General features: G+C 38.4%; 1 protein-coding gene across 1 annotated transcript; it reads left to right on the top strand.

Annotated features, from left to right (window-relative positions):
• Positions 1 to 8107: 8107 nt before the first annotated feature.
• Positions 8108 to 11187, top strand: LOC123530352 (uncharacterized). The gene is made up of 2 exons (XM_053520872.1): positions 8108 to 9110; positions 11114 to 11187. Exons 1-2 carry the CDS (start codon positions 8108 to 8110, stop codon positions 11185 to 11187), a joined length of 1077 nt encoding a protein of 358 aa, XP_053376847.1.
• Positions 11188 to 11192: the final 5 nt, after the last annotated feature.

Consider the following 11192-nt stretch of genomic DNA (forward strand, 5'->3'; position numbering starts at 1 on the left):
GTATGCAGCAGGAGTACACAGTATGTAAGCCGCAGGACTCGGGCCAGGAGTACACAGCATGTACGCCGCAGGAGTACACATCATGTACGCTGCAGGAGTACACAGCATGTACGCCGCAGGGGTAGTACACCGCAGGCTCATTTGCATGTGAAAAGTGTATGTGCCGCTTACATGCTGCATACTATTTCCCGCATACTAAATTCCTCCAGCGTACATCCTGTGTACTATGTAGTCCACAGCATGTACGCAGCAAGTAGTACGCGGCAGAGCTCATTTGCATGTCAAAAGTGTACTACAAACGTACTATCGGTGTATGTGCGGTGTATATCCTGCATACTATTTAAAGCCCTTGATTTCAGTACACATCATGTACGCATCATATACGCTGTATGTACACAGCAAGAGTACGCAGCAGGCCTTTTTCTTCTGTAAGGGATTACATCTTGTCTAATAGTTTGGTATATGTCGCCATTAATCTTTTTTCCGATCGCATGGGATCCCCGTTCTGAATACACTAATGTCAGTGAAGAAGACAATTTGTATAATTACTGCTAGACTAGCATTAGAGTCCTTTAAAATAAATATCTCTGCCATAAAATTCTTGTTGGTTGCTGGTCATTTTAATCAAGATGACCGTAGTATTGACAACTTCACATTTATGCCAGTTGATGTGGTAAATAATCAAGTTAACCGGTTATGCAAGGAAACATTCTGGATTCATAAGTTAAAAACACTCAATCCTGATGGACTTAATTCAAAAACATTGTTTAATGTGTAATGAATTTTACATGTGTTTGTTTAGTACTATTACTTTTTTTCCTATTTATGTTTTTTTTATATATACTGCTATAGGAATTTCTGTATTCTTATATCCGTAACGTACTAAACTTGCTATCTGTTATTCACATTAACTTATGTAATACTTAAAAAACAGTATACGTTTTTTCCGCCATTAAACGTAACGTTTACTTCATGACGTCACCTCCGTTGTTTTATTATGTATTTATCCTGATGAAGGCGTAAGCGCCGATACGTCGATAAAAAGATAAATATTCACGTGTTGTTGTTGAATTTTACCATCGTATAAAATCCTCTCAAATAGCATTTTCTGGAGAAAAAAAAATACAATATCTCATAATCTTATCTTAAAATCTGTTGAGATTAGCTGAAAGAGAAAAGGGTATTCATTGAAAATATCTGTGTTATTACGGAGAAAGAAATAAACTAGAAGATGCTTTTGTAGAAAAGTGCATGTTTCCCCCTAATGCATAGTCATATAGGCAAGAAGTGAATGGGGGACAGGAGCAAAAGTCGAAGAGACACTGATGGTTGGCAGCAACAGAGGTCATCTACTTGGCATGTCCAACCATCCCACTAAATTTCAACACTTTGGGCCAAGTGGTTCTCAAGTTATAAATTGGAAATGGTTTTCAATGTTGAGGCCCCTGTGACCTTGATCTTTGATCAAGTGACCCCAAAATCAGTAGGGGTCATCTACTCTGCATGTCCAATCATCCTATAAAGTTTCAACATTCTGGGTCAAGTGGTTCTCAAGTTACTCATTGGAAATTGTTTTCTAAATCCAGCCTCCTGTGACCTTGAGTTACCCCCGAAACAATAGGGGGCCGATTAACCCTGTAAGTCCTATCACCCTATGAACTTTAAAGGTTCTAGGTCAAATGGTTCTTAAGTTATTGACCAGAAACGGATTTCCATGTTCTGTCTGCTGTGACCTTGATATATAATAGAGTGACCCCAAAATTAATAGGAGTGATCTACTCTCTATGTCAAATCATCCTATACTAAGAAGTCTCAACATCCTGGGTAAAGTGGTTCTCAAGCTATTGACCGGAAATGGTTTTCCATGTTCAGGCCCCTGTGACCTTCATCTTTAATAGAGTGACCCTAAATCAGTAGGGGGGCATCTACTCTGCAAGTCCAATCATCCTATTATAGCAGTGAGTTTCAACATTCTGTGTCAAGTGATTCTCAAGTTATTGACTGGAAAGAGTTTTCTATGTTCAGCCGCCTGAGGCCTTGATCTTTGATGGAGTGACCTCAAAAACAATAGGGGTCATTTATTTTGGTAAGTTCTATCACACTATGAAGTTTGAAGAGTCTATGTTGAATGGTTCTCAAGTAATTGACCTGAAATGGATTTCCATGTTCTATCTGCTGTGACCTTGACCTTTAATAGAGTGACTGAAAATGAATAGGAGTCATCTACTTTGCATGTCCAGTCATCCTATGATGTTTCAACATTCTGTGTCAAGTGGTTCCAAGTTAATGATCGGAAATTGTTTTCCATGTTCAGGTCCCTGTGTCCTTGACGTTTGATAGAATGACCCAAAAAACAATAGGGGTTGTCTACTACTCGGACGGACGGACACGGCAAAAACAATATGTCTCCCCAAGTGTGTGTGTGTGGTGGGATGGGGGAAACATAATTTTATTGCAGATTACTTGATCTCAATTTGGGCTTTGTAAGTCTAAATTACTGCATGAAGTCATAACAACCATATAGTTTGTAAGTCTAAATTACTGCATGAAGTCATCACAACCATATAGTTTGTAAGTCTAAATTACTGCATGAAGTCATCACAACCATAGTTTGTAAGTCTTGTTTACTACAGGAAGTCATAAAAACCATTCTTTTACCATGAAATGAAACTTTATTTGAATGAATGACCCGAATCTTCAAACTTTGGATTGATAGTAGCCCTCTGTGACACTTACATGTACTTATCAGCCATACCACAAATAATGTACCATTTACTGTTTTTATGTGTCCTCAGCATTTGACAAGTAGAAAAAGAGCTGCATTTGGTTGCTTACTGTGTTAAATTATCAGCATGTATATGTGTTGTCTTAGAAAAATTGAAATTTTCAGGTAGAAGGTCTGCGTATACCTTAAAATGCAGAAAATTTGACCCGCCGACACGACAAATGTGCAATTTTGTCCTTTCATGTATTCAGTTGTGTGTTGTCCATTCGTCAACAATTTTTTAATAAAATCTTCTTCAAAACCACTGGGCAGATATACACCAAACTTCACAGGAATGATCCTTGGGTGGCCCCCTTTCAAAATGGTTCAAAGAATTGAGCTCCACATAAAATTCTGGCTGCCATCAAGGCAACCAATAAGAATTTTTTTTAAAATCTTCTTGTCCAAAACCACAAAGTGTAGAGCCTCAATATTTAGCATTTCACATCATTTAATGGTCTTCTATGAAGATTGTTCAAATTATGCCCCTTGGGTGAAAAGAGGACCCACCCAAGGGGTCCTAAGTTTTATATAGAGTGTCCATTGAGCGGTCTCAAAAGCCCACCATGAGCCTTTGGCTTAGGTGAGCTAACACTTCTCATGGTGGTGAGTGGTGAACATTTGTGCCTTTTGAAGTTACACTAAAATCCCTCCATGCATGAAGAAGAAATGCTTCAGACAGGTCATTCTTGAATTTTTGATGTTTGACCTTTAACAGTGACCTTGACCTTAGACCTAGGGGTCTGACTTGTACATGACAGGTTCACTCATTATGGGGCACATTTATGCCAAGTAATGTTAAAATCCCTTGATGAATGGCAGAGTTATTGACCATACAAGAAAATGACCTTGTTAACCTTTGACCTGTAAGTGTGACCTTGACCTTAGAGCTAGGGGTCTGACTCTTGTGCATGACATGTCCACTCATTATGGGGAGTATATATGCCAAGTAATTTTAAAATCCCTTGATGAATGGCAGAGTTATTGACCATACAAGAAAATGACCTTGTTAACCTTTGACCTGTAAGTGTGACCTTGACCTTAGAGCTAGGGGTCTGACTCTTGTGCATGACATGTCTACTCATTATGGGGAGTATATATGCCAAGTAATTTTAAAATCCCTTGATGAATGGCAGAGTTATGGACCAGACACGAAATACACCCTGTTAACCTTTGACCTCTTAGTGTGACATTGACCTTGAAGCTTGGGGTCTGAGTCTTGTGCAGGATATGTTGTCTTATTATGGGGAATATTTATACCAAGTTATTTCAAAATCACTTTATGGACGGCAGAGTCTTTTATATGTAAACTGTGCCATAACATACAGATTGAAAAATAAAACTATCAGTCACAAAGCATCCTTGCCTTACTAAATTCTAGATCTGAAGAAATGTTTACTGCTTTCAGGTAAAATTAGCTAAACTGAATATTCCCACTGGGAATACAGCTTACTGTACCAGCTGTTATGAACAAATTCCTGTCAAATGTCATGGTTGCTTGCTTCAGAAAGTAGTCATTATGGCAAAACTGGCTGAAATAATGTTATTCTACTAAGCTTCTAATGAGACATGTCTAGCCTTTATTTACTTGCAATTTAAAGAAGTTTATTAAATTTTACAATATCACAGAAAACTACCTGATTTTGATTAAAACATCTACAAAGGAATTTTTTACCCATACACAACACAGAACAATTGTCTTCGGTCCAATCTGAGAAGTTGTAGAGTTATATATACAAAGGCCGCCAATCCCCATCTGTGCGTCAAACTTCTCATTGTCCAAACGCTCTCATTTCAGGTTTTCGGATACTAAAAATGTAAGATTACATCCAACGGAATAAGTGATAATACAATTCAGGACCTCAGAATAATGATTTCTCAATTAAGGCTTATTTAGAAACTTTCAAGAAATATGTAAACTCAAAGAAGGGTTTTTCACATTTTTCAAGTGCATGTATACTTTTTACCCAAACTGAAGCAATTTCAGCAAATATAATGATTAATCCAAATCGTTTCAAGATTTCTATGCTTACCACCCATTCACTGTCAAAAGTACAGCCATGTAGAATGAAAAACAAAAAAAATATTGAAAATTGACTTTCTGTGATTTTTCAGTTGATGAAGACCTATTTTTTTAGTCGTTGATGCCATTGGATAAATTTGCAATTTGACAAGGCAGTCTGAAAGACAGCTAAATCCCCCGCCACTGTTACAGATAGTGAAAGGGTAAACCTTTGACCTTTAGCTGTGACCTTGACCTTGAACTGACATGGCTGACACATAAAATTTGCACAACGTCTTGATGAGGTGATTACATTTTTTTGTATTTGACCAAAGTTTCATGAAAATCCTTCAAGGGGTTTAAGAGATACAGAGTGGACCTTTGACCCTAGGTTGTGACCTTGACCTTGAGCCAGCATGGCTGACTCATAAGTTCTGCACAACGTTTTGATGAGTTGATCATTTGACCAAAGTTTGATGAAAATCCTTCAAGCGGTTTAGGAGATATAGAGCGGACACAAAATGGAAGGCTCAAAATTTTGACCCTAAGTTGTGACCTTGACCTTGAGCTGGCATGGCTGACTCATGGGTTCTGTACATCATCTTGATGGGGTGATCATTTGACCCAAGTTTGATAAAATTCCTTCGAGGGGTTTAGGAGATATAGAGCGGACACAAAATGGAAGGCTCAAACCTTTGACCTTGAGTTGTGACCTTGACCTTGAGCTGACAAGGCTGACTCATGAGTTCTGCACACATAGCTGTCAAGGCTCCACAAAGGCCACGAGTGTGATCGGGGTTCGAAGGGAAGGATGTCCCTCCTTGGGGGTCTGGAGGGCGGTGATCCCTAAAAGCCGGAAATGCCCTCACATGGAAAATTTAGATTTTTAACACAAAATAGATCTGGTTTTGGTAGCAGGGTACACCTCGAATTTTGGCTCCCATCAATATTTGTTATAATTAGAACTTCGTGATTTACGATTCGATAATTTTCTACGAAAAAAACAACAAAAAAACAATTGATTGCTTTATTTCTTTAAAATGTGTGTGACTTGGAATAGTAGGCGTGTAAGCGTGATCTAGGGCCAAAATGCGTGTGACATATGCGCAATGCGTGTGTCTTGACAGGTATGTGCACATCGTCTTGATGAGGGGATCGTTTGACCAAAGTTTCATGAAAATCCTTAAAGGGGTGTAGGAGATACGGAGTGGACACGAAAGTGTTATGGACAGACGGATGGACGGAGACCATTCCTATAATCACCATTTGTGGCGGGGGATTAAAAAATGAGCAATACTTAAGGTGATGTCACTTTTTGAATTTCCGGTGAATAACAAAAAACCAAAGAATATTCAGTTCTTTCCAAAAACCGTTATATCATGATTCAACCAAATAGTTTCCTTTGTCTACCAGAAAGGAACAATTCTTATATCTTAATATTGAGATTTGATACCTTTATAACAGACAATAAACTAAAACAATAGACATTCATATGTGACGTCGGTGAGCTCAACAAAGCAATTTCAAGCACAAATATTAATGTGGAATATAAAGTAAGTTGCGCATTACAATATCCGTCCAAGATACTTTAAAAAACAATGCATTTGCAGAATAGAGAGATAAAAATAAGTTTGACAGCTCGCGAAAACTAATGACAAATTTTGACAGGTATATGATGACTCGTGACCTAATTAATTTTTTTCTGTTATTTCTAACTTCCAGTTTGATTTTCATAAAATGGGTATTCTTTATTGTAGCTTACAACTCATACATTTAAACAATAAAAGAATATATTGTTACCTCACTGTTGTTTTGTCTATCCATCTCTCGTACGAATTCCTATTGTTTCAGTCATTTGTCAGTAATTAGAGCAACTCACAGTGTTGCAATCATACAAAACACATCCCTTATTTTCACATAGATATTGAGGATTTATCTAATTAGCACATGTATTGGAAACACAATTTCAATACCGACTGTGTATTGTAATAATGCTAAACTATCTCAGTCGTGACGTCTCCTTAACAACAGCAGCATTTCTTCTTTATGCATAGAGGGATTTTAATGTAACTTGGCACAAATGTTCACCACCTTGAGACGAATTGTCATGCGCCAGACTAAATTAATAATGAACCAGGTCCCTAGGTCTAAGGTCAAGGTCATACTTAGAGGTCAAATGTCAAATTCAAGAATGACTTTGTCCGGAGCATTTCTTTTTCATGCATGGAGGGATTTTTTTATGTAACTTGGCACAAATGTTCACCACCATGAGGCACACTTTTTTTAGAATGATGTCCCTTTGTTTTACTATAAATAGATTAAATTGTAACTTTTTTATTACTGGCCATAGGGAAAAATCAAGACCACTTTTCTGTGGTACAACATGCATGGTACATCCAATTTTTAGGTGTATTTTGATTTATCTCTACCTGGTAAAGAGTTTCTTGTGGACTTATATTATATAGTTTTTTTTAGGGTTAATTTCATTTTGTTGTTACTATAATTAACTTTTATGACAACTTTTTGTATAATCGGCCCAAAAAAAAATCCAAATGAAAACAACTGTACCTTTTTATGCAAATTTTAATCCAAGTGCTTTGTTATATTATATTGTATATATAGTACAATATTGTTTATACATCATTGACAGATATCAGTTCATTATGTAATACTGCAGTAGAGACAATTAGGGGCCTTCCAGTAGGGGACTTTGTATTGCATGGCAATACTTCATTCACTTGTTTACATCTCTGTTAAAAATTACCTTCCCTTCCCATCACGATGCCATTCGCAAAGTGCAGGGGAGGTCACTCACACCGATTCTTCTCTCTTGATCTAAAGTTACCTCCCCTTCCCATCAGGACGCCATTTGCAAAATGCAGGGGAGGTCAATATTGCCAAACTTTTCTTTCTATCCAAAGTTACCTCCCTTTCCTATCTCAGTGCCATGTGCAAAATGCAAGGGGAGGTCACTCTCACCCACTTTATTTACCTCACGATCTAAAGGTATCTCCCCTTCCCATCACGACGTCATTTGCAAAACGCAAGGGGAGGTCACTCGCGTCCACTTTTATTAACCTCTATTCAAAGTAACCTCCCGTTTCCATCATGACGCCATTTGCAAATTGCAGGGGAGGTCAATCCTTTTTTGCTCTCGATCTAAAGTTACATCCCTTTTCAATCTCGACGCCATTTGCAAAAATACAGGGGAGGTTATTCTTCCTAACTTTTCTTTTTATCTAAAGTTAGCTCCCCTTCCCATGCCTCATTTTTACTTTAGATTTTAATCCTAAAATTTAGCAAATACATTTAGGTCACTTAAAAAATTATCAATTAAATACATGTCAGCTACAAATCGTGCAAGAAATGCCATGATATCATGCTTGTATGCTTGTACTGATGTAGTGTCATGTCTATGTGTTTGTGCCAGGGTTGCTGTGGTGTCATGCCTGTGTACTTGTGCCAGGGCTGATGTTGTGTCATGTCTGTGTGCTTGTGCCAGAGCTACTGTGGTGTTACACCTGTGTACTTGTGCCAGAGCTGGTGTAGTGTCATGTCTGTGTGTTTTGCCAGGGCTTATGAGGTGTCATGCCTGTGTACTTGCGAGGGCTGATGTTGTGCCATGTCTGTGTGCTTGTGCCAGGGCTGATGTTGTGTCATGTCTGTGTGTTTGTGCCAGAGCTACTGTGGTGTCATGCCTGTACATTTGGGCCAAAGCTGATGTAGTGTCATGTCTGTGTGCTTGTGCCTGGGCTGCTGTGGTGTCACGCCTGTGTATTTGTGCCAAAGCTGATGTAGTGCCATGTCTGTGTGCTTGTGCCAGGGCTGCTGAGGTGTCACGCCTGTGTACTTGTGCCAAGGCTGATGTAGTATCAGGTCTGTGTGCTTATGCCAGGGTTGCTGTGGTGTCACGCCTATGTACTTGTGCCAAGGCTGATGTAGTGCCATGTATGTATGCATTTGCCAGGGTTGCTGTGGTGTCATGCCTGTGTACTTGTGGCAAAGCTGATGTAAAGTCATGTCTGTGTGCCTTTGCCAGGCCTGCTGAGGTGTCACGCCTGTGTACTTGTGCTAAGATTGATGTAGTGCCATGTATGTATGCATGTGCCAGGGTTGCTGTGGTGTCATGCCTGTGTACTTGTAGCAAAGCAGATGTAGTGTCAGGTCTGTGTGCTTGTGCCAGGGTCGCTGTGGTGTCATGCCTGTGTACTTGTGCCAAAGCTAATGTAGTGCCATGTCTGTGTGCTTGTGCCAAGGCTGATGTAGTGCCATGTCTGTGTACTTGTGCCAAAGCTTATGTAGTGCCATGTCTGTGTACTTGTGCCAAGGCTGATGTAGTGCCATGTAAGTATGCATACTGTGGTGTCATGCATATATATTTGGGCCAAAGCTGATGTAGTGTCATGTCTGTGTGCTTGTGCCAGGGTTGCTGTGGTGTCACACCTGTGATCTTGTGGCAAAGCTGAGGTAGTGTCAGGTCTGTGTGCTTGTGCCAGGGTTGCTGTTGTGTCACGCCTGTGTACTTGTGCCAAAGGTGATGTAGTGCCATGTCTGTGTGCTTGTGCCAGATGTGTCGTGGATTTACCATACAGTTAACCTTGCTTATAAGGAACAGCTTGGGACCTTAAACAAGAGCTGTCCGTAAGACAGCGCGCTCTACTTTACTCAGTGCTTGACTCTGAATTAGAGCTTTGCCAGTAAAAAAAAAAATCCAAGTTAAAAAGGGACATAAGTCTGTCAAAATTCAAATCAGAGTAATGGGGATTGTTTCTCCTGGTGTAGACTTTGATAGTAAATAACTATTTTAAGCTTCAAGTCAAAAGCTTTAATAGTAACAGAGATATTTGACTTTATCAAAAACTTTAACCAAAATTCTAAGTTAAAGGGGCATAATTCTGTCAAAATTCAAATCAGAGTTATGGGGATTGTTTCAGTAACAGAGATATTTGACTTTATAAAAAACTTTAACCAACAGCGACGCCGACAATGGGGCGAGTGCAATAGCTCTACTTTTTCTTCGAAAAGTCAAGCTAAAAATTGTTCCTTATAACTGAAGTTCCTTATATCCGTATAGCCAACTAGTTCCTTGTAACCGAGGTTGGTATAACAAACACAATTTGTATAGCGAACACGATTTGACTGATGTTTGAAAACAACTTTGTGTTCTCACTCCGGACCGACAATGAATCTTTATGTGAGAGAGTTGAGAGTCTCTGTCCATTTTTTATATTTATATTGCACAAGGAAATACTATATTTGAAATGACCAAACGATACCAACAAAAGGAATATGTTCGGTATCGCATCCATTCTGAAAACAATGTGAGCCAATTATTGTTTAATTGATTCAGGAACGGCTATGAAAAACAACATAATCAAGACCTGTGACTGTCCTGCAAACATTCTAATTTAAATCATCATTTAATCCAGTTATCGCAATTAGCAGCGAATTCAAAACTTCTAAATATGCCGCGTGTTAAAAACAAAATTATTTGTGACATAATCAGAGTGGTTTGTCGCGTGTTGATGATTAAGTAAACACACAATACTACATGTACCTTAATCAACCATTCACCTATTGGATAATGTGGATCTATGATTTGCCAGGAGCAAAAAGAGCCATCGTAAACTCTGCCTTTTGATTGACAGGCGCAACTGTTTTCCCTTAATGTAATTCGTTGTGAATTAAGCAAGCACGCGCATGGCAAAAAATATGCATCCCGGGGAATCACGTTTGGGATTTTCCAGCATCCTTTTTCAAAATGTATGCATCCAAATACGCAGAAATAAGGGTGTTGTATTATTTGGTTACGTTGATTATAATTCTTTTTGCGAGTCTCTACAAATGTAGGGATATAAACAGCACAAGTGAGTTTTCTACACTCTACTTTAAAGACCGAGGCATAATACTGTCTAGTATTTGGAAAATGTTAATGATGATATTATATATTTCTTTTTATCGTATCCATGAATTAACAAACTATAGATCATAGTAATGAAATAATTTGTGTTTATGTGCGTGAAAGTGCCGACGTTACTCTGACGTCATCAGCGATTCTCCTGTTTATTTCCGGTTTTTAATAATTCATATTCTTTTTGTCTGTTTGCTATAAAGAGGTGTTTTCCACTGAATTTCATATTTTTGGACAGGAAAAAGTGTTCCTTATAACCAAGTTCCCTATAACCAAGGATTTTTACATTGAATAAAGAAGGAATTAGATCGGGGATTTGAAAAGTGCATTGATAGAACTCTGCAATAAATGACTGAGTTGACAATTTCCAATTTTTAGATTATGGTTACAAGGTCTCATGCTAAGACATTATTCATCTATAAACCTTATTTGACAGGCTTCACAATGGTTACAGCTAATCATGTACAATGTATCATAGCATTTTCAATCAAGGCAAAGATACATTTATAGATTTT

The sequence above is a fragment of the Mercenaria mercenaria genome, chromosome 13 (assembly GCF_021730395.1).
Source record: "Mercenaria mercenaria strain notata chromosome 13, MADL_Memer_1, whole genome shotgun sequence".
NCBI classification, from domain to species: Eukaryota; Metazoa; Mollusca; class Bivalvia; order Venerida; family Veneridae; genus Mercenaria; species Mercenaria mercenaria.